We start from the raw sequence: 22,008 nt of genomic DNA on the forward strand, positions 1-22,008 counted from the left end.
CCCTTTGCCCAGGGTAGATGACTGCACAGGGTAGGAGGTGGGGAAGAGTCAGGCCTTGAGGGCTCCTGCTTGGGAAGTTTTAGGCTGGTCTTTGGTCTAGTACTCAGTGACTTCAATGGGAATCGCACACGTGGGCAGCATGGGGGGCCTCTGGTGCATGGCAGAGCCCAGCTGGGGTCCTGGGAGGAACCCTGGCTGTGCCCCCGTGCGTGGTTGGGGGGCCCCCAACGAGCAGGTTTCCACCAAGCCGCACCTAGTCCCCCCCCCCCCCCCCCCATCGCCGCCAACTATTCACCCAGACAAGGCTTCTGGCCCTTTAAGGCGTTGCCACTCGACCCGGCCTGCCCCTGTTTCTGTCCCTTCTGTCTCGCCGTAGCGTCCCCAGGAGAGAGCGGCATTGTGCGGTCCCGTCCCCCCCGCCCTTCGCGCATGCGCCACCGCACATTCCCCCGCCTGGCGGCTACGGAGCTGCCGCCGCTTCCCCCCTCCCCGGCCCTGCTCCCCGCCGAGGAGGAGGCGGCGCCCCGCCCCCCCGGTAAGTGACTGAACGGGGCCGGGGTCAGAGCCCCTCCCCGCCGCCCGCTCCTGGCGGGCACGCGCCAGCCGCCGCCTCGCGGCCCGGGCCCCGCGTCCCCTCCCCGCCCGGACCCGCGGGGCATGCGCCGGGCTCCGCCTCCTCCCGGGGACCTGCCCGCGGGGGGAGGGGGGTGTATGTGTGTGTGCACCGGCCCCCGCCCCCGGGCTGCCTGGACCTGCCCCCTCCCTAGCCCCACGTGTGTGGGGCATGCCCCAGCCCCGGCCCCTCCCTAGCACCCCGGGGGGGCTGCCTGGACCTGCCCCCGACCTAGCCCCACGTGTGTGGGGCATGCCCCAGCCCCGGCCCCTCCCTAACACCCCGGGGGGGCTGCCTGGACCTGCCCCCTCCCTAGCTTCCATGTGTGTGGGGCATGCCCCAGCCCTGGCCCCTCCCTAGCACCCCGGGGGGGCTGCCTGGACCTGCCCCCTCCCTAGCTTCCATGTGTGTGGGGCATGCCCCAGCCCTCGCCCCTCCCTAGCACCCCTGGGGGGAGGTGCATGGACCTGCCCCCTCCCTAGCTTCCATGTGTGTGGGGCATGCCCCAGCCCTGGCCCCTCCCTAGCACCCCTGGGGGGAGGTGCATGGACCTGCCCCCTCCCTAGCTTCCATGTGTGTGGGGCATGCCCCAGCCCTCGCCCCTCCCTAGCACCCCTGGGGGGAGGTGCATGGACCTGCCCCCTCCCTAGCTTCCATGTGTGTGGGGCATGCCCCAGCCCTCGCCCCTCCCTAGCACCCCTGGGGGGAGGTGCATGGACCTGCCCCCTCCCTAGCTTCCATGTGTGTGGGGCATGCCCCAGCCCTCGCCCCTCCCTAGCACCCCTGGGGGGAGGTGCATGGACCTGCCCCCTCCTGAGGACTCCTAGGGGGTGCTTGGATCTGCCCAGGGTGTATGGACCTGCCCCTCTCTAGCTTCCATGTGTGTGGGGGCATGGATCTGCCTCCTCCCTAGCTTGCTTGCAGGGGTTGGGGGAATGCCCCAGTCCCTGCTTCTGGGTTGCATGGACTTGCTCCCCTTTTTCTAGTTCCTATGCCAGGCTGGCACATGCATCAGACCCTGGCCCAGGGATGCATGGGCCTGTCCCCGCACACCCTCCATGTTTCTTCCTCCCCCCGCTCCTATGCTAGGCTGGGGCATGTATCAGTCCGTGCCCCGGGTGTATGGATCTGCTGTCCTCTCTAGCTCCCATAATCTGTATCTAGCTTTGCATGCACAAACCTTTCCCTTCCTTGGTTCACATGCTTTATAGCCTCTGTAGGGGGCATGCATTATTTCTTTCTTCCCTCCCCACCTTCTGTGCACTGGTTCTGGGTTGCTTGTGTGGCCCATGTTACTTGCATCCCTTGATCCTGGCCCTTACCATTCATTACATGGAGAGCAGTGGGTGTGTCTCATCCTGGGTGCCCAGGCTTCTGTAGGTGACTGGATGTTGGACTGGCACCAGTACGGAAGTAGAGCTTACACCCTCTCCAGCAGGCTGAAGCTTTAAGCATTAATGATTTGGGCTGGGAATAAGTCTCTTCATGAGCTCAATCTTAGCCATATTGTCATCGGCCAGTTGCCATTCAGGAAACCTGGACTGAATATTGCTGTTTCTACTGTTTGGTGCAGAAAGCTGCCTCTTGTTCCTGTGCTGAATGATGAATAACGTTGTCCTAAACAGAGCCACGCACTGAAAAGCTGACGTACAGTTTCCAAAGATCTCTTCCAAAATTTCTTACCAGTGGCTCATCTCCACCGAAGAGAACTCTAGTGTAGATAAGACACAGGTAATACCATGCTGCATGCCCCCCCCCCAAGGATGATATGATGCTTAAAATGCAACCAGTCACTTCAAATACAGCTCCTACCAGCAGAACAGAACTGGTGGTAGCAACAGTGGGGAAATTACACTAATATTTTTTTCTAAAGACAAAGCCTTACTGTATGTGTCAGAGGTATTTTCCATTGCCAGGCTGAAATCTACTTGGGCTGCAGTAGAGGTTATTCCCTCTGCAGTGTTAAGCCCTGATTGCAGAACATTGGCACAGCAGTTACAGGTTTTGTTTCACAGGGCGAGTCTGTTGAGACTACTACAAGGCTGGCTCTTAATCAGGTGAAACATCTTCCAAGTATATGGCAGAAATGAGTGTAATTTGCTGTTCTGAAATGCAGTTAAGGAGGCAACCCTTGGTTGAAAAGGGTGAATTAAGAGAGCAGAGGAAGCTAATAGGTTTTTGATTTCTGGGTATGCCTGTTGCATTTTTCGCATTATCATAGGTTTTGCATCGTGTCTGTCATTCAGCCTGAAAGACATCCAGGGCTATTGCTTGCATCTGTTCCATGAACTGAAATCTTTGTCTCTTATGCTTTTGAACTATTTAATTTTAATGGCATTTCAGGGAGTGTGCTGAGAAATAAACTGCCCTCGCCATATCCTCACAGCTGTATTCTTAGTGATTGCTGAATATGGTGCCAGAAGAGCCTTGCAAAATGTGGTAATCAGTCATAACTGGGGTTCTTAAACTTGTATTCTGTAGACCGCATCTTCTCAGCGCATCACACGGACCACCTCCCTTGCCACTGGCTAACAAACCTGTGGTAACTACAGCAATTCTTTACACGGAAAAGAGCTCTCAGGAACAGTAATGTGCTTAGCTGTTTAAATGTTGTTTGGCATTTGAGAAAAAGGACAGCAAGCATAATGTGGCTAGCAAAAGGCTCTATAGTTTAGCTTATAAGAAGGGGAGTTGAGAGGAGCATTACATATGGTACAAAGTCATGGGCATGAAACTTTGTGTTTTCACTGGTTATTTGGGGACATGGATTATGGTTAGGACGTACTGTTGTGTTAATTCTCTTCTAACTGCTGAAATAATTTACTTGATGGCTAACAGTGGAGTTTTGTTTTCTCATAGGTTTGTGTTATTAGAGCAGTTCTTTTGGTGTGAAAGGCTCCCTTTTGAAGCAGCACATTCATTCATTGCTTCAAGTACCATACATCTGACTTGCTAGCTTGAGAACCATGGCAACAGAAGAGAAGAAACCAGATGCAGAATCCACCAAAACACAATCTACTCCTTCCTCCTCAACCAATCAGACCAAGGTGCGTGTAAATCTCAGAATGATATCTCCACCTGTCAGTGCACATGGAAGTTACTTGCATCTTTTACTGACAGACTTACAAATAGGACTGGGGTATTTAATAACTTACGTGAATTAAAGGAATTGTTTAGGATTTCTCCTAATTTTGTTTAGAGCCAAGAATATGCTAAGTGCTTTGTGGACAAGACAGACAACAAGATTCCTGCCATTACTCTAAAGAGCTTAGTTTTGATGCAGGTGGATAATGTAAATTGTAACATGCATAACTGAGGTCCAGTATGGCTTATTGAATTTTGCTAGTTTGCAAAATTCATTAAAGGGAATATATCACAAAATGTGTACATTTTGTTTTATGGTAACACTTCAGAGTATTCATAAACTTGGCATAGTATATTTTGTAACTAATGTAATCACAGTACTAAAACATTGGTGTGACACTAGTATTAAATCTTTGCTGAGGAATGGGGAGACACTGTCAGGGTTTCTTGAAATAATAAACAGCGTTTCCAGTTAGCCATGAGGGAATTATGAGGTCTGTCAGAAGTTTGGTTTCTTTAATTATTTCTACAGCTAATTATGATTTCCACAATCATTACAATTGGGGTCAGACTGTGGGGGAATGTTATGGTATCCTACCAAAGCCTTCCCACAATCCCAGAGTAGATGAATATTTCTGCTAAAAAGATCACCAGTGAAATAGCCAGTGCTGGTATGTAAAGGTGACTTGCAAAAGGTAAAAAAGAAATGGCCTTGTACCCTTTTCTGTTTTGTGATATTTTAAAAAACCCTAAAAGAGTCTTATCAAGAAAATATTTTATTGCGTTCTGCACGAGCAGTTCAGGCCATGGGACAGCTCTAGGGTGACTGGTGAATTTATTATCTCAATAGAGAGAGGAACAGATTGAAAAATTTGAAGTCACTTGCAATACTTGTGGACATTTGGGAGAAAAAGGATGTCTTTGTTAAAGACCATGGTCCCAATAAGGGTGTGAGAATGTGCAGCACCCCTCTGAAACTCCTTCCCCAAAAAGTCCTTCAGGAAAACCGGGGAAGGTTGGATTTGACATTGCTGATAGTTAAGGTGAAAACAAGTTGTGATTATGGGGGAGCTTTTCAGGTCTTCATTTTAAATTGTAAGCAAAAAAGGCACAACCCCAATTTTTAAAAATCCTTTGCAGGTCACTCCACTGAGATCATTGGCTCAGTTCACACTTCTCAGAGTTCTTGGGCCAGCTTCATTCCTGGTAAAGCAGACTTGGCTGGAGTTACACCAAGGATGAATTTAACCCATTGTTTGAGCATGTTTCTATGTTGGCTCAGGAAGACATTACGGGCTCAGGTTTCCTTCGTAAACATAAGGGCTAGGAACTTAATTTTTTTAAAAAATAAAGGATCAAATCTGGATTGCCATCCAAGTGCAGAGCACTGCATAGTGACTCAGTTTGATACCCCAGTTACAACTGAAACACTGAATTAAAGCTCCGGTCATCTTACTCATGTGATTCTTTCTTACAGCCGGCACCTGTAAAACCAAACTACGCTCTAAAGTTCACATTAGCAGGACACACTAAGGCGGTTTCGTCAGTAAAGTTTAGTCCCAATGGAGAGTGGCTGGCCAGTTCCTGTAAGTATTAGTCTTCGTTAATTCCTTCCCGTTATCTGAAATGTGCACATGTGAACCTCCTGATGGGAGACAGGTAGATGGCTAATCTTAATGCAAAAGGTGGGGGAATATAACCACATGGCTTGTTTTTTAAAGGGACACTCAAAGCTGGCTGTTCCAAAGTTTGACCCACTTTAATGTTTGCTTTTATGTCCTGTTGTCCAATATGCTGAATCTTCCTCTGCCTGGCTTGAAGGGCTTGAGATGCTCAACTTATGCTACTGAGCCACTTTACAAAAAACAATGCAGAGTTACACACTGATTGTGGATACATGTGAAATTAATCCTCGTGCAGAGAGGGGCCCCATGCAGCCCTTTGCACCACTTAAACTTTGGCTTAAGTCTTTAAATTGGGGCTTGCCTGGCATGAGCAACCAGTGTGCATTCTCTGCATTGAGGTGAGATTCACCCAGAGGGCTCCCAGCTCTTCCTCCCCTCCATTGGCATTGTAATATAAAAGCATCTTGGAGAGTCTGCCTTTCCTTTCTTGTAAGTAGCCAGGTGAAATGTACAAGACTGACAAACTTGGGAAGGGAGGAACTTGACAAGTTTTTTGCCTAGAACTCAAAGCTCACCTTGATATCCGTTTACCTTTTCTTTGGTGATCATTGCAACTGCCTGACAACTTCCTTTTGAATCAGGTACCACATACTTGGGCACTGGTTATGCAAAGGGGATTGGAGAGGAAAGAATTAATTTAGAGGAACACGACTGAAGGTGATGGAGATGGCCACTGAAATCACCATGGCCTCTAGAAATGGGCAGTGATTCTGGTCTTTTACTTTATTGTGACTGCCTTTACGTGTGCAGTTTTCTCCATAGAAATTAACTTCTCACTCTTCATAGTACCTTCTAGAAGTTCATTTATCTTCCTTCCCTGGACAGTTCTCTAACTTTTAACATCTGGCAAATATCAACCTCTTTCTCTCGTACAGAGCACAAGCTAACATGATAATGGGTAGCAGGTTTGTTTCTCACGAGCAGTAATGTCGGCCCAATTTATGGATCAGTTTTGCTTTCTCTGAGGCAGAAGTGTTTCAGTGGCTTGTGTGGAATGGAAACTTCTTTCTTATTGACATTTTTATTTTTAAAAATGAGAAACCAAAGGTCACTGCTTGTCAGATAAATTACGGTGGATCCAATTTTGGAACTGAATTATTTGAGACCCTTTACTTCAAGGCAGCATGTGTAATCTCAGCTCCTGCAGTGAAACTTTGTCATTTAATGTTTACACCCTACCTTATGCACTGAAGTCTGTGCTTGAGGGTAAAAACAGTAACGTGTTTGCAGAAAAGTAGCCAATGTGCTTCTCGCTCCTTAAGGGAGCTGTTTTTAGTACTGCTTGTTTACTAATTGGGAATCTCTTCTCTTTTAGCGGCTGACAAACTCATTAAAATTTGGGGAGCATATGATGGCAAGTTTGAAAAAACAATATCTGGTCACAAACTGGTAAGTATTGAACTCTAAAGAATATTTTGCAGTCTGAATAGCTGTCCTTTCAGATCGCAATTGCAATTCAGTATTGTATCTGGGGCTTGCATAATGGGTTAACTTGCTAGCTTTCACCTCCAGAAGCCTTCGTATATTGGTTTAATTCATATGAAAGCAAATTGTTTGGTCTAATCTGGAGGCGGGGTTTATTTGTCCCTATGGCAGACCCCCTCCCAATATAAGAATGGCCATAGTGGGTCAGACCAAAGGTCCATCCAGCCCAGCATCCTGTCCACCGACAGTGGCCAATGCCAGGCGCCCCAGAGGGAGTGAACCTAACAGGTAATGATCTAGTGATCTCTCTGCTGCCATCCATCTCCACCCTCTGACAAACAGAGGCTAGGGACACCATTCCTTACCCATCCTGGCTAATAGCCATTAATGGACTTAACCTCCATGAATTTATCCAGTTCTCTTTTTAAAGCCTGTTATAGTCCTAGCCCTTTATGATGATGATGATGGCGGCCCGGGCCTGGAATAACGGGGATGTTTCAGGTCAGGATTGAGAGAGCTGGGCGGAAACCTGTGGATTGTTGATAAAGCATCTACATTCACAATGCTTAGCTAGTGTGAAAGTCATTCCCTTCGTGAGCACTAACACTACCTGTTTGAACAGCTGGGCTTCCACCTAGGAAAACTACATTGTGTAATGATTTGCTTTAAATTTTGATCAGAATGGTGCTTTTTAAAAAAAATTTTTTTAAAGGGAACCTGACATTTCTCATGGCTTTACCCATTGAAATTCAGGAAATAAGATCTAATGTTTGGAAATGAAGAATACGTTCCAAAGTACTGAAGTCCAGTTTTCAAAAGTGACTTAGACGATGGCTGTGTCCCGTTCACTTCTACTGAGACTCAGGCTCCTAAATCTCACTCAGAGTCAATAGGACCTAGCTGCCTAAATCACTTTTGAAAACGTGACGTACGCTTCTAAGTCACTTGGCTGCTTTTGAAAATCGTACTCTGGGTCATTTCAGGCAGACAGTAGGGATAAGCCCCTCTTCAGGGAGGGAGAAGGAAATGAATCTAACCCAGCTATGTATAAGTTATTATTTATGAACTTCAAAAAGAGGACTAGGTCCCAGAGTAACTAGAACTTCTGGATGAACAAACCACTATGCTCTTGCAATGCGAGGCTCAGCAAAGCTAAAAGCTTCCTGGAGTCATTGGCTGTCCTGTGTTAAGAGGAAGAGGTGTTGAAGTTGCTGTGATCCATTTCTATCCTGACTTTGCAAAGTTAAGGTAACTCTGCTTTTCTCTCTTTCTGGCTTCAGATATGAAACTGTCTATGCTTTGCCTGCTCTGGAGTGAATGAGCAAGCAAAGCTTAGTGTTAAATTGATTTCCTTTGTTTCAGGGTATCTCTGATGTAGCATGGTCATCAGATTCCAACCTTCTTGTCTCTGCCTCCGATGACAAAACTCTCAAAATTTGGGATGTGAGCTCGGTAAGGGCGGGGCTTGAGTTTTCTCTTCTCCCCAGTCCTCTCTCGGGGTATCTTAAAATGAAGACTAACTTGACATGGAACATTTGTTATTAACTTTTCACCAGTGATGCAGCTTGCTTGCTTTCTGTATTAGCAATTAAAATAAGCTAGTTCATTTCACTTTTGTTTCTAATCAGTTTAACCGCCTGGTTCTCATGCACTATGAAAATGGGACAGGGTTGGGGTTGGAAACACGTTGTTTCTGTTTTGCTTAATGGTTCCTGTCCCATAAAAACTTGAAGGACTTTTTTTTTATTTTTTTTTAATAGAAGCCTAGATTTGGGGTAGAAATTTAACCTGACGTTGTCCCTTTATCACAGCATGACTAGTCCTGAATTCAGGTCACCATGGGAACTTTGAAGGTGTGGAAAGTTACTGGTAAATCTACTGTGTGTATATTTGACTCTAACAATATTTTAAATCTGATTTCAGGGCAAGTGTTTGAAGACACTGAAGGGGCACAGTAACTATGTCTTCTGCTGCAACTTCAACCCCCAGTCCAACCTCATTGTTTCAGGCTCAGTAAGTGAACACACTCTCAATGGAGTACAAGTCCCATACACCGTGCAGAGGTCTAGACCATCTGAATTCTACCATGCATAACATGTAATTAAATGAAGTCTTAAAGGGGAGAGTTGGTAGCATCACTACTATGTTGGCTCTTGAGCTAAGGTCAAAGCCCTCAGTCCAGCTTTAGAAGTTTGGGGCTTTACCCATAGCACCCTAAGCGCTGGCTATAGGTCTAGCTCCAGATGTTCTTTCTGGCTTCACTAGCAGTCAGCATATCTACATTCAGTTCATTGCAAAGCCTTCCTTAAGTACTGAGTGGTGCTCCGGCATGAATAGCTTGGGAAATAGAAGCTCCTTGTATCTTCATAGTTCAGATTCTGTGATTGCTCTGGAAGATACCCTTATCTCTTTGAAGGATTATTTGACTATTTCATGCAAACCATGGCATCACTGAAATGTAGCTTCATGACCATTTCCACAGCTTGCTCTGCAGCTCGGAAGCCTTATGCACATGGCTTGTGAAGGGACTGGGAATAGGACTCTCGGGTTCTCCTCACGTTTCTTCCAGCTCGCTGTGTCACCTTGAGCAAGTCATTAAACCTGAATTACCTTTTCTGTAAGCCAGGGATAAATACTAGCTTCCTTGCATGAATATTTGAGCTTAAAATTCACAGAGCTCCTTGCGATTGGCATCAAAGGTCCATGAAGTGCAAAGCATGAAGGTTAGGACTGAACTCCTTTGAAGATCCCCATGCAAAGTGAACAGTGCTCAGTGACTAGCAGTGAAGAGGAATTCCATTAAAATCTTGGGTGCTCCCAAGCAGAAATAAGTCTGGATGCTTGAGGAATGTAGTCATGCATATTTCTCTCCCCTCCCTGATCAAACCTGTTAATCCGTTCATGCGGGCTGGGCGGTACGGCTGGGGAGTGAGTGCATTTAAAAATCACTGTGTGAATTTGTCCTCTGATTTTCAGTTTGATGAAAGTGTGCGGATATGGGATGTGAAAACGGGGAAGTGCCTCAAGACACTGCCTGCGCATTCTGACCCAGTTTCAGCTGTAAGTGCCTTCAGATACATTAACATGCTGACATGTTTGCCTGCATCTAGCAGGGCTTTTTCCCCTTTTGCAAAGAAGGGAGCAGTGTCTCACTGTTACTCTCTATCTGCCCCTTGGTGAGGGACACAGTGTGATAAATGCCATGTGATGACTTGTAAGGGTATTAATGAACATGGAGATGCCAGTGACCCATACTTACCACTTGAACCCCAGAATGGATTCTGCCTCTGGGCATTATGACAGGCAGCATCTGCTATAAAAGCGCAGGTTGTGGGGCTACTCCAGTCTGCTCAATGAAAATCTGAATTTGCTGTACCTCTGGGTTTCTCCATAACTTTCTCATTATTCTAAACCACTTCAGGAGATAGAACGAGAGAACTTCAAAATAAACTGCATTTAAAATCTCATCCATTTAGTGGATGAACATGAATAAAACGTGAAAAAAAAAAAAATCCATTCACAGTAAGGAAAACAGAAGGTGTGCAGCTCTTAACAGAGATGAAATGTTATAAAATGAAAGCAGAGGTGAGAGAATTCTAAGCTTCAGACATTTTGAGCTGTGGCTGCTCTGAACACATGGATCTGATATTAAAATGGAGTATAGTCCACAATGCTTACCAGAAATGTGTGTGATCTTACAAACTCCCTCCTCACAACCCTCATGGGTGTGTTTAAATATTTGCTATTTAAAATTCACTTTACTGGGGTTTTGCGGAAGCTCATGGGTGACTGAAGAAAATAAATTGACCCGACTGAGGCGTGCATATAACTAATGCACTCTTCTAGTATGGTCTTGCTACTGTTAGCAAAGTTCCTCACGGCACTGGAGCCGTGAATCAGTTCAGGTCTTAATGTTTTAAGAGGCCTCTTAAAACAGTCTATTACAGTAACTCCTCACTTAACGTTGTAGTTATGTTCCTGAAAAATATAACTTTAAGTGAAACGATGTAAAACAAATCCAATTTTCCCATAAAATTTAATATAAATGCGGGGGGTTAGGTTCCAAGGAAATTTTTTTGGGGCAGACGAAAGGCATTTATATACTGTACTGTACTGTGGTTGGGAAGTGCCCCTGGCTTACCCCACGCAGGCACAGCCCGCTGCAGGCAAGAACACTAGGAAGCACCTTTGCAGCAGCAGTGGCAGCTTACCCGGAGAAGAACAAACGCTGACTTCACTGGGGGATGCTCCAGGCCTGCCTCTTCCCGTCCCCGCTCCACTCCAGGCCCACCTCTTCCCACTCCCACTCCACCTCCTCTCCGGAGCACGCCGCATCCCCGCTCCTTCCCCGCCCCCAAGAAAGCCCTAAGCCCGCCCGCTTAGGGCTTTCTGGGAGGGAGGGGGAGAAGTGGAGACGCAGCGCTTCCCTGCTCTTCCCCCTCCCTCTCAGAAAGTCCTAAGCGCCGCCAAACAGCTGTTTGGCGGTGGGGGAAGCACTGGGAGGGAGGGGGAGGCGGCGGAGAAGAGGAACGTGTACAATGCACCCTTGAAAAGCTGCTGCTCTTCCACAAAATCTTACATGCAGTGGACAGAGCAAGCAGCCAAACGATGTTATAAGGGAGCAGTGCACAACTTTAAACGAGCATGTTCCCTCATTGAGCAGCGACGTAACTTAAGCTGGAGGACGTTAAGTGAGGAGTTACTGTAATTGTTATGAAAGCTTACCAGCTAGTCTCAATCTATTTGCCCACCCATTACCCTGCTAACTGAATTAACTGCAGCTGTCTGTATTCAAGCTGGGAAAAAAAACCCAGGTGGATGCAAATGAGGCATTAAAATTTTGCAACGCTGACTGACAGTAACATTCCCAGAGTGCTTTTTTTAACCTGATATGTCTGAACTTTCTGTGCCCATCATCACGTTGTTGTTGAATTCTTGCCATACCCTCTGCATGAATCGCAGCGTACTCGTTGTGTGACAATGGGGCCCCAACGTACTACTTGGGAGACAAATAATTTTCAAATGTGTCTGCTTGCTCTTCAGAAACATGAATACTGCTATTTTCCCCCCATATATAAAACCACAGGTGCATTTTAATCGTGATGGTTCCCTGATAGTGTCAAGTAGCTATGACGGTCTCTGGTAAGTGGTTATTTCTTCAGTAACATTTATTATGTGCCATAGCCTTCTAGGCTCCTTACATAAAAATAACTTAAAACGTAGATTCTTTTAGTTTTACACTTCTTATATCATGACTTTGAGGTTAAAATGTAAACTTACAAGTTGATGGTATAATACATTCCATAGCTACAATAGTGACTCTTGTCTCTCTTTTGTTATAGTCGAATCTGGGATACAGCATCAGGCCAGTGCTTAAAAACATTGATTGGTAAGCAGGCAAATGTGTGTATGTTGTTCTTGATTCTCTCTGCTGTATTATCGTTTAGAATATGAAATACCCAGCATGACTTTGACTGCTGTTAGGTGGTTTTCTTATCGGCTTCGATTTCTCTTTTCCTTCTCCTTACACTGTCCTCTTTATACGCAACCATCCTTGCAGTTGATTTTAGGGGAAATATCCTCTCACATGCGTAGGAAACCTTCTTAGGCTTGGAATATAGCCTAGTGTGTGCTGACAATAAACCTAAGTACCTTACTACAGGGTTTTCCACTAGTCATTGTTGTATTATGTCTGGCTGTGCAATGGCTTGGAACTGCTGTGGCAAAAGTAAGTCTTATTTCACTTTCAGAAATGATAGCTACATACTCCAGTGCAATAGCACATGGCAGTGGGAGAAGACTAAATGTGTTTACAATTTAGGGTTGTGGGTATTTGAGAACTGATGCCCTTCTTAAGACAATGGGCAGCCTGTTGAACAGTGCATGTCATGCCTTTGATTACCAGACTCTAGTGTTAACATGAAGTGACATAGGCAAAACTGCACCTTCTCGTGTTCACAATGGACGTACTTTAGCAGTAGGGTGTGTCTCAGTGAAATGGTTTTATGACTAAGGCCCTAATCTTGGGATGATCTTCAAATAGTTGTGGACAAGATATAGAAAATTGCAGAAATGTAATAATGGACCTTTATTCATAGTGGTAATTTGGAAAAGCCAGAGTAGACTTAAGAACAGCCATACTGGGTCAGACCAAGGATCCATCTAGCCCAGTATCCTGTTTTCCGACAGTGGCCAGTGTCAGGTGCTTCAGAAGGAATGAACAGAACAGGGAATCATCAATTGATCCGTCCCCTGTCGCCCATTCCCAGCTTCTGGCAAAAGACCTATTTGTTTAAGAAAAAAAATGACTGGAATGATATAAACATTCAAGCATTATGTTATGCCAGTTATTTTTTTTTGATAACCAGACATTTTGCTGCAACGGTATTACAGTCCTTTTTTTAAAAAAGTGACTGATACGATCTAAAAATTCAGTGACTAAAATTCCGAAGACTAAAAGTCTTAACACAAACGCTGTAGAAATTGAATCCAATCATTTTAGCCTTTAAGATTTTACAGGCATCAAATGTTAGTGCGGTACTATTTGCATACTCAAAACACATGCAAAATTGTGGACTGTGCAAAATAAGCTAATTAAAACGAAAACTGTGGTGGAAGCCCAATATTGCATGTTTTGCAATATCACAAATGAAGTAGGGCTTACTTATGACTTTTACAGCCACACTCTGGACTATAGGGAGGGTTGATGCAGGAGTGGGAAGGTTGGGTAACGGATGATTATGTAATAATAAAAATGCTAGTAAACCAAATATTCTTCCTCTTGAACTATTTCACGTTACCACTTTCCTGTATCTCCCATCAGTTTGCTTGAAGTATAAAATGGTAGCTGAACAAAAACGTAACTAAACTAATCTTGAAGTTGGCCTTTCTAATCTGCGGTAGGTCTGTTTTGTCACAAGAAATTCTTTGTCCATGAGAGAAATATTTCACCATATTCTGCATAACACCCTTGTGTTTCCAACACAGATGATGATAACCCTCCTGTGTCTTTTGTGAAATTCTCTCCAAATGGCAAATACATACTCGCAGCAACTCTGGACAAGTAGGTGTTAAAAAACACATTTAAAGTGCATTCATCACCTTCAATAGCATAAAAAAGGTTGCTTTTGTAATATTCTTACGATGGGTAAACTCATACCTACCGTCACACTTCTATAATCAAGTCCTCTGGGAATTATATGGTCAGAACGTCAGCAAAGTTTATGCTATTGGCAGTCTTAGCACTGAGGTTGCCATACCCCCGTGCACTCTTAGCTTTCCGTCTTTTCAGAGCCTTCGTCATGGAGTAGTTCCTTGATCGAATGGTTCTCTTGTTGGAACACCATGAAAGGCTGTGAGTCTCCCTCTCTCTCAAAGGCAGCAGTGCTCAAATAGCTGTGTATACAAAGCAGAAAAGCTATGCAGGGGGATTGGTTCTATTGAGAGTTCTCCAATCGGAATATTTCCAGTGCCACTGCTACCAACAACCAGCCACTCTCCCTTCTCCACCTTTGTATTAATTGCTGCTGCTGTAATGAGACGTTCCCATCCCTAAGTCCCAGGGTGATGAGCTAGTTATCTATGAATGTCGTCTTATAAAAGACGTTACAGGATTGTTCCTTCTCTTTTCATACGGTGAATGCAAGGAAACCCTAAATTAAGGCTATTTTGCAAGCCAGAGCAGGGGAGTCAACATTGTTGCCTCGTACTTCAATATGGGTGGGGTTTTTGTGTTTTCTTTTGTGTGTGTGAAAGACACACATCTGTCTGAAACCAGTGGCTAATTTCATTTAGGCTACCAAATAGAATTTGAACATTATCTCTTTCTTGCCTACTACTGACTGATTTAAAAGCTGTCATCCCATTATGCAATCCCTGTAACTACCTAGATGCAGGACAGTGTGTGGTTCTGGCTTGGTTTTGCTTGGTCCAAAATCGGTATCTTGCAGTATGTGTTAGCTCAAAATGTGGGGGACGAAAGGAACTGAATGACAATTCTCAACTCTATTGGTCACATACCTCATCATTGCATCTCTTCACGTATGAAGAAAAAAGGACTTGACAAAATGCATTCTTAAAGACTTGCTCTGTATCTTTTTCACAGAGGAGAATACAAATGGCATATAACAAGAATTAGATTTTATTTGGGTTAGTTGAAACTCTGCATTCCCAAGCCGGACTAGAATGAGTAGTGTAGACTCTGGGAAGCTCTAGTATGGAAAAACTTTTATGTACCAAGAAATCATGACTGGCAAAATAATACAAAGCCTAAAGTCCTTGTTCTCCTTTTTGTTCTCTAGCACACTGAAACTTTGGGACTATAGCAAAGGAAAGGTACAGTCACAATCTCTTACTATAAAGTCCTAGCTAGGTTTGTAGCCTGCTTTGGATGGTTTCACATAAGGTTAAACTTGTTCTGTCATCTGTACAATATAATTACTATAAATAATATTTGTTACAGCCCTTGTTCTAGAGTAGTGGACTAAATGGGATAATTTAAAAAGTTCCTTTACATTTTTGTGATGCCCAGAGACACTGAATTCTGTGTTTCTTGAACTGGTAAATTGTTCTTTCTGTGGGTGGAAGTGACAAATTGGGGTCATTTGCCACGCCCCCCCAGCGAAGTGATTGTTTAGCATTCTAGGGCAGAGATGCCCTCTGCATCCTTTGGACAAGTTGATGGAGTGGGAAATGTGCACAGATATATTTAGTCTGCCCTGCAAAGGGAGTTTGTCCTTGACTGCTAGATATCTCATTGCCAGCTGCGCTTATGGTTTTTTGCCTTTTGGCTTTTCACTTCCAGTGCCTGAAGACGTACACAGGTCACAAGAATGAGAAATACTGCATCTTTGCAAACTTCTCCGTCACTGGTGGAAAGGTTGGTGATTACTGAGCTGCTTTTAGTGATGTGGGTGCATTTGAGGATTTATTTTTCATCAAAATTAAGGAGATGATGCAAATCTCTCTGGGCCTATAAATAGCTGACGTGCCCTTAGTGCAAAACTGTTTTCATCCTGGGGGGAGCCCAGTATAACAAGTGCTACAGTTAATGTTGCAAACTTCCAAGCAATGAGGAGGGATTCTAATAGAAGCAATGGTCCCAAGGTTTCAGTCTCCTGGAAACTTTACTTGCTGGGGGCTTGGTCGAAAGGGACCATTTTGGGGAAAGTTTTAGGAAACTCCATTCAGCTGTGTGGGTGCTCCAGGGTACCTGTTTGCCACAGCTGCCAGTGTAGACTCAGTGCTTCGAACGGTGCCAGGTGTCACCTACCCCAGTAACACAGGGAAAACCTCAGTGATGAGCAGCCATATCATTAGTTCATAACCCAGCACTTGCCTGTTACAGATTGTGAGTTGCCTTGGTTGAGATGCTGGCTCTAGGACCACAGCATCCCTGTGCAGGAGGTGGAACTTTCTTGAGGGGCCGCTCTGAGAGTCCCTCAAAGACTAAGATCCATCTTAACCCTCACCCCCTTCTGCTTTGAGGGCTAAGGCCACTTCTTCAACTAGCCTTGTTGCCCTTTGGCATGGCCTAGTGGAAGGAGCATTGGACCAGGATTCAAGAGACCTGGGTTCTATTTCTCTCTCTGCCACTGGCCTGCTGAGTGATCTTGGGCAAGTTACATCCCCCTCCCTCTCCTCCTGGCTCTGTGCCTCAATGTCCCCGTCTGTAAAATGGGAATAATGATATCTACCTCTGTGAAGTGCTTTGAGAACCACTTACGAAAAGCACTGTAGAAGAGCTAGATATTATGATTAAGACAGAACAACGTGGACATTTGAAAACAAACCCCAAGGCCTACCGAAACAAAACACTCGACTGCACACACAGTTCTCCTCGCCGGGGTGTGTGTGTGAGTGAGTGAGAGAAAGGGAGAATGAACCACACATGACTGATAGCCACGTTGCTTAATGCACAACTGGAAGGCACTCAAGTGCTATGGTGATGAGGGTAGTATATGAACCTATATAGAGGAAATAGCAATTAAAGCTGGGGTGGCAGGAAAGACTAGAATGGCACTTCAATAACTATTTCCCTCTGCATCTTTTCCAGTGGATTGTGTCTGGTTCAGAGGACAACCTGGTTTATATTTGGAACCTCCAAACAAAAGAGATTGTACAGAAATTACAGGGACACACAGGTGTGAATCTGCTTTGTGGTACACTGATCTTGATTAAACATTCCTTAACTGAATAAATAACGAGCACATAGCGTTTAAGGTTAATTTGGTGCTGTGAATTGGAAAATGTCTGTTTAGTGTTTTTGTTCAGAATTTGACAGATGAGATTAGTATAAAAATCTATCTGAATGGGGCATGATTAAGACCCATGGTGTGTTTTCCCTGACACCTGATGGGCATTTTTACCGGAATCATTGTCCTATCAGAGACATTTCTTTCCTTGAATTATATGGAAAGAAATTGGCCAAGATTTTCACAAGTGTCGTGTGATGTTAGGCACCCCAACTCACTAGTCGCTTTGGGGAAAACCTTGGCCATTGGCTCCTCCCAAAGCTGCACTTGTCCGAGGATGCTTTCCGGGTGAGCTTGAGGCATCTTTAGAGACACTGACCCCATCTGCAAAGAGCTTTGAATACTTAGCCCCTGCTCCTACAAATGCTTAAGCACATGCTCAGTTTTACTCACATGAGTAGTCAGGGGCATGACCCCTGTGAATAGAATTATGCACGTGCTTAAGTGTTTGCATGATCGTGCAGATTTATGCACCTGCTTAACCCTGTGCACTGAGCGTGCCCATCGAATGGGACTGTTTGCAATCGGTAAAGTGAAGCATGTGTGTGTAAGTCTTTGGAGGATCAGGGCTTTCAGTCGTGAGTTTGGGGCACTTGTGGCTTAATCAACTATCTGCTATTTGCTTTGGTGGGCTTTTATCTGTCCTAACTTGCATGCATAGGGTTTCTTGGTGTAATGTGGTCAGAACATTGGGTCTGGTTCTGGTTCTTTCCTATATTACTGCTGTGAGATAGTTCCCTAAGTTCTGCCCGTTATAATATCGTATAAACTTTCACCCACTTCTCAGCTATTAAACTCACAATTGGGGTAGGCCCACTAACATTTGTATTCATAAATCATCATACTCAATTGTCAGTATCTGCTGTAGCGAGAGAACCTGGCCATGTCTTACGATGGGGCAGCTGTGCACATTTGAGCTGAAAATACCTGCTCTGAACCAAAGCAGCTTGGACTGGTATAAATGATGATATCTGTCTCTCTCCTTTTATTTAGATGTTGTGATCTCAACAGCTTGTCACCCGACAGAAAACATCATTGCATCAGCGGCACTAGAAAACGACAAAACAATTAAACTGTGGAAGAGTGACTGTTAAACACTTTCAGTATCACTTTAGAGACTGCCAGGAAAATTGTGGGTTTGTGTTTTTTTTAAATCCCCCCTCCCCACCCCCATGAGAATAATAATGAGATAAAACCCAGGTTGGCAGGAAACCTGAAGAATATTTGAGAAAGCGGTTTCTGTTAGTCTTGACCCAAAGAGAATGTCTTAGCTTGTTGCTAGAGCCGGGCAGTGTGGTGGAAAAAAGCAAGCAGTCTCTCCTTTTCGTGCCTGATCCCTTGGCAGACAAACGGATCCTTCTAACATCGCATTAGGAGTATCAGCCTTGAATTGGAAGCCCCAGAGATACTGTACTTTGTGGTGAAGGTGGCACTGCTCCTTGGCTGTCTTGTTGCTGCTTAAGGAGCTGTCGGTCTGTTTTGTACCAGTAAGTTAAGTCGTAATACTAGAAATACTTGGGTTTTTTTTTAAAAATGTCTAATTTTTATTTTTTTTATTGCAGACCGGTAGGTTCTAGTCTATCAGAAGTGTCTCTTTATTGTTTTGAATAGGAGTGCTGCATCTTTAAGGATGCCTCATTTTAAACACTCAGCTCCAACTTTGTGACCAAATAAAACCATCCAGTTCCAGAGTTCCCTTTCCTGCCCCAGCTCCAGACTCCTGTGGTGAAATATCTGCTCTTACTTCTGTGTAGTTGCTGACCCCTCATTACGTGTGTTTAATAGATGCTGTCATAGAACAAAGTTGCAGCGTTTTTTTCTTTTCCCTGTTAACCATTAAAGCGATTCCTGCTTGTAGTTGTTCTCAGCATATTTTACCTTTTTTTTTTCTCTCTACTGGAAAAAAAAGTGAGTTCACAAAATATTGTAAAGTTACTTCAGTGTAGGAAACCCTCTCGCCCCCAACAATTTTGTATCTTGGAAATCCATCGTATCAACCTGTGTTGCTAATAGCATGACTCTGTAACTATTTCAGCGTCGCTATGTCTTTTCCCCTTTTTTGTCACACTCGTGTGGTATTGACACATCCAAACCAGAACCATATGCCATAATAAAAAGGTGGGATTTTACGTGTACGCTGGTGGTGAGAGTGCACTAATGTGAAGTGTCCGCGTCCCTTCCGCTCACAAGGCTTCCTCCAAAACCAACTTTTTTTTTTTTTTTGCAGCCCACTTCTGCTGTAGAAGTTTAGCCCCTCTTATAAAATACTGGGGTCAGTGATCTGGTAAGAGTCCATTTTGTGGAGGGAAGAGATGATGAGCATAACTCCAGTCCAGATGCACTTTAAAGAAGCCAGCAGACAGTTATGTGTAAGGAGTCCTCAGCTTGAGGCAACACGTGTAAACTATCACAGTGGACTGGGCTCTTACCTAAGGTGAAAAGAATTCTGGCCAGTCTGCTGTGCTATCTATAGGGGGAGCAAAAGTCTCAAATGCTAAATAATTGTTGGGTTAAAGGATTACTGCATCTTCCAGCCGGCGTTGGCTTTTGAGAACTAGCTGGAGGTTAGTCTTAACCATTTGCAACAAAAAAGCCTAGTAGCCAAAAACAGGCAAACAACTGCCATAAAACAAGACTCATCTGAAACCAAACCTTGGTGGGTCAGAAAATGTGAGATTTTTTTAAAATTTTGCCTAGGGTGTTCTTTCTGACTTTGCACTATCTGCTCTTGTGGAGGCAAAAGTGCCCAATTCTGGCAGCTCCATTTTCGCATCGACTCTTAAACTTTCAAATAAGTAGTGCAAACTCCTTGTGTTTCCCATGAGAAGGGATTTTTCAGTTAGTAGTGAAAGGCAGAGAGTTTTAACCATATTGATGATTGCCTCTGCCAAGCAACAGTGCAAGAGGGTACAGGGCACTTAAAGAAATAGAATGAAGCAACTTATCTCTAAGTGTGGATGATCTGAAGGGGAGAGAGCTGTGGAAACTGATGCTTAACACCTTAAGTGTATTAACTTCCCAGTACAAAGTGTGCACCTGCAAAAGTTGCTTTAGAATTCAGCTACACATGAGCTGGCTTTCTGGTAAATAAAGTGAATCCCATGTGTAAGCATGACACTCTTGGAAAACAGCTGCAGAACAATCTCTTGACTGATGAGGTTTATAAGAGAGTCTGCTAATAATGGAATTTTCTGAATAATCAGGGCCTCTACCCCTAAAATAAATCTGTCAATTTTTTTTATGTAGTCCTTTTTTATTTAATAAGTGGGAATAGTTTTTTAACAGGCTTTCTCAACAGTCAGGTGCTTCAGTGAAGAACCTAACACACCGCGGACCAGTGGAAACAACCTGATGTAGAGTGGGCCCGAATCTGAAACACTTGGTGGTGTTGGCATGTGGCTTACTAGCTTCTCCACTCCTTGTTCAGATTGAAGCTACATATTTTAATTTGTACCATCTAGTATGAGGAGACATTTAAGGTCAATATTTTTTCCTGCATAAATATAGGGGTCAAGTTGGGCTGTACCAAACTGGCTGTCAAGCCATCCTTACTACTTCTGTGTTTGTTTTCTCACTGCAGCCAACGAGGGAGCACTATGTCCCTAGTTAGATTCCCCCCACTTTTGAATTGCCATTTGTATCAGTAACACCATGTAACAAGAATCCTCATGTGAGATTCTGTTCCTGTAAGGTGCCAAATGTGATTTCTTAAGGTTCTTGAAATAAAACTCCTGGTTTTTGTGCTATGGACAGTAACATCCACGCCTGGCTAAAAGGCTTGTCATGTTCCTATTGCATTCTACCTGCTAAACCTACACCATTAAACGCTATTTCCAAATGTTGAGTCAATGTCTTTTAACTCACTACAGTAAATACCTATTAGTTTCAAGACAACTGATTCAGCCAGGGTGTACGGCTTGCTGGCTGATTGTTTGCGTGTGAGGGGATTCACATGCAACAAGCAGTTTCTCCAGCAAGGGCTTCTGTTTATTCAGTGGGATTCTGCCCAGTGCTGCCAGCCCTGAGTGGCTAAACTAAGTAATAAAAGGGATAACGTCCTCCTCCCTGGATAGTAGTCTGAGACTGTCCACTTTTACAGGTTCTAGCTAGGTAGATGTTAGTCAGTTACCAGCAAATAATCCAGTTAAAGAGGATTCTAAATCCATGCAACATGGGAGAATTAATGTCCTGGCATGTCTTCCTAAACTACAAAAAGCAAATTACAGAGGGATCATTCAGCTGGCGTCAAGGGCAAGGAAGTCCTACATTGTTTAGAGCCCGTTTGTATTAGTGTAGCCCCAATCATGGACCAAGAGCCTTTTGTGCTGGGCACTGTACAAACAGAACAAAAACAATGGTCTAAGTATAAGACAAGATAGTTACAGAAAGATGGGGGTATACAAGGAAACAATGAGACAATACATATAGGGCTTGGGGCTGAACAAGCAGTATCCAGGATCTCAACCAAGTCGGGATGTGAGACAAGCCTCTGCTGAAAATTTTCTCCCTCCACACCCATTGTGTAGCATGCAGTTGACCTGGCTACTGCCCTCCTGAGTGCACAGAGCATTTCAGAAGTGCTGTGTGTCTATTTTCAACATCTGGCCTCGTTGGACTAGAAATGGCTGTAGTGATATGTCAGATCCAAATCAGCATTATGACATACATGATGGTGCATCACACTGTAATAAATGCTGCGTTGTGCTGATCCTGAAAACTGGCTTGAAAATTCGTGGATGCCCCACAGGTCTTGTGGGGCACAGAGTTGTGATCTTGGAAAGACAAGGCTGTATGTGTGTCATCACCACCATGATTGCTGAGACCAAAACAAAAATGATTTGTTCCTTAGTTTTTCATCAAAAACTCCTGGGTTTTGGCATCCTAGCCAGCCTGATTTAGAATGAGCTAGACTCCTCCATGAGTGATCTAATCTCTGTTAAATTATTGT

General features: G+C 44.5%; 1 protein-coding gene across 2 annotated transcripts; it reads left to right on the forward strand.

Moving 5' to 3' along the window:
* Nucleotides 1-344: 344 nt before the first annotated feature.
* Nucleotides 345-20,898, forward strand: WDR5 (WD repeat domain 5). 2 transcript variants are annotated; one of them, XM_037879635.2, is made up of 15 exons: nucleotides 345-535; nucleotides 2,187-2,344; nucleotides 3,473-3,660; nucleotides 5,175-5,283; nucleotides 6,698-6,771; nucleotides 8,170-8,259; nucleotides 8,731-8,820; nucleotides 9,784-9,867; nucleotides 11,894-11,949; nucleotides 12,150-12,196; nucleotides 13,795-13,870; nucleotides 15,108-15,141; nucleotides 15,611-15,685; nucleotides 16,862-16,949; nucleotides 18,054-20,898. In XM_037879635.2, exons 3-15 carry the CDS (start codon nucleotides 3,580-3,582, stop codon nucleotides 18,152-18,154), a joined length of 1,005 nt encoding a protein of 334 aa, XP_037735563.1. In that variant the 5' UTR covers nucleotides 345-535; nucleotides 2,187-2,344; nucleotides 3,473-3,579; the 3' UTR covers nucleotides 18,155-20,898. The 2 variants fall into 2 exon arrangements, with proteins under 2 accessions (XP_037735563.1, XP_043386247.1); XM_043530312.1 differs by lacking the exon at nucleotides 2,187-2,344 and having other exon boundaries at nucleotides 386-535.
* Nucleotides 20,899-22,008: the final 1,110 nt, after the last annotated feature.

Source organism: Chelonia mydas, chromosome 16 (assembly GCF_015237465.2).
Source record: "Chelonia mydas isolate rCheMyd1 chromosome 16, rCheMyd1.pri.v2, whole genome shotgun sequence".
NCBI classification, from domain to species: Eukaryota; Metazoa; Chordata; order Testudines; family Cheloniidae; genus Chelonia; species Chelonia mydas.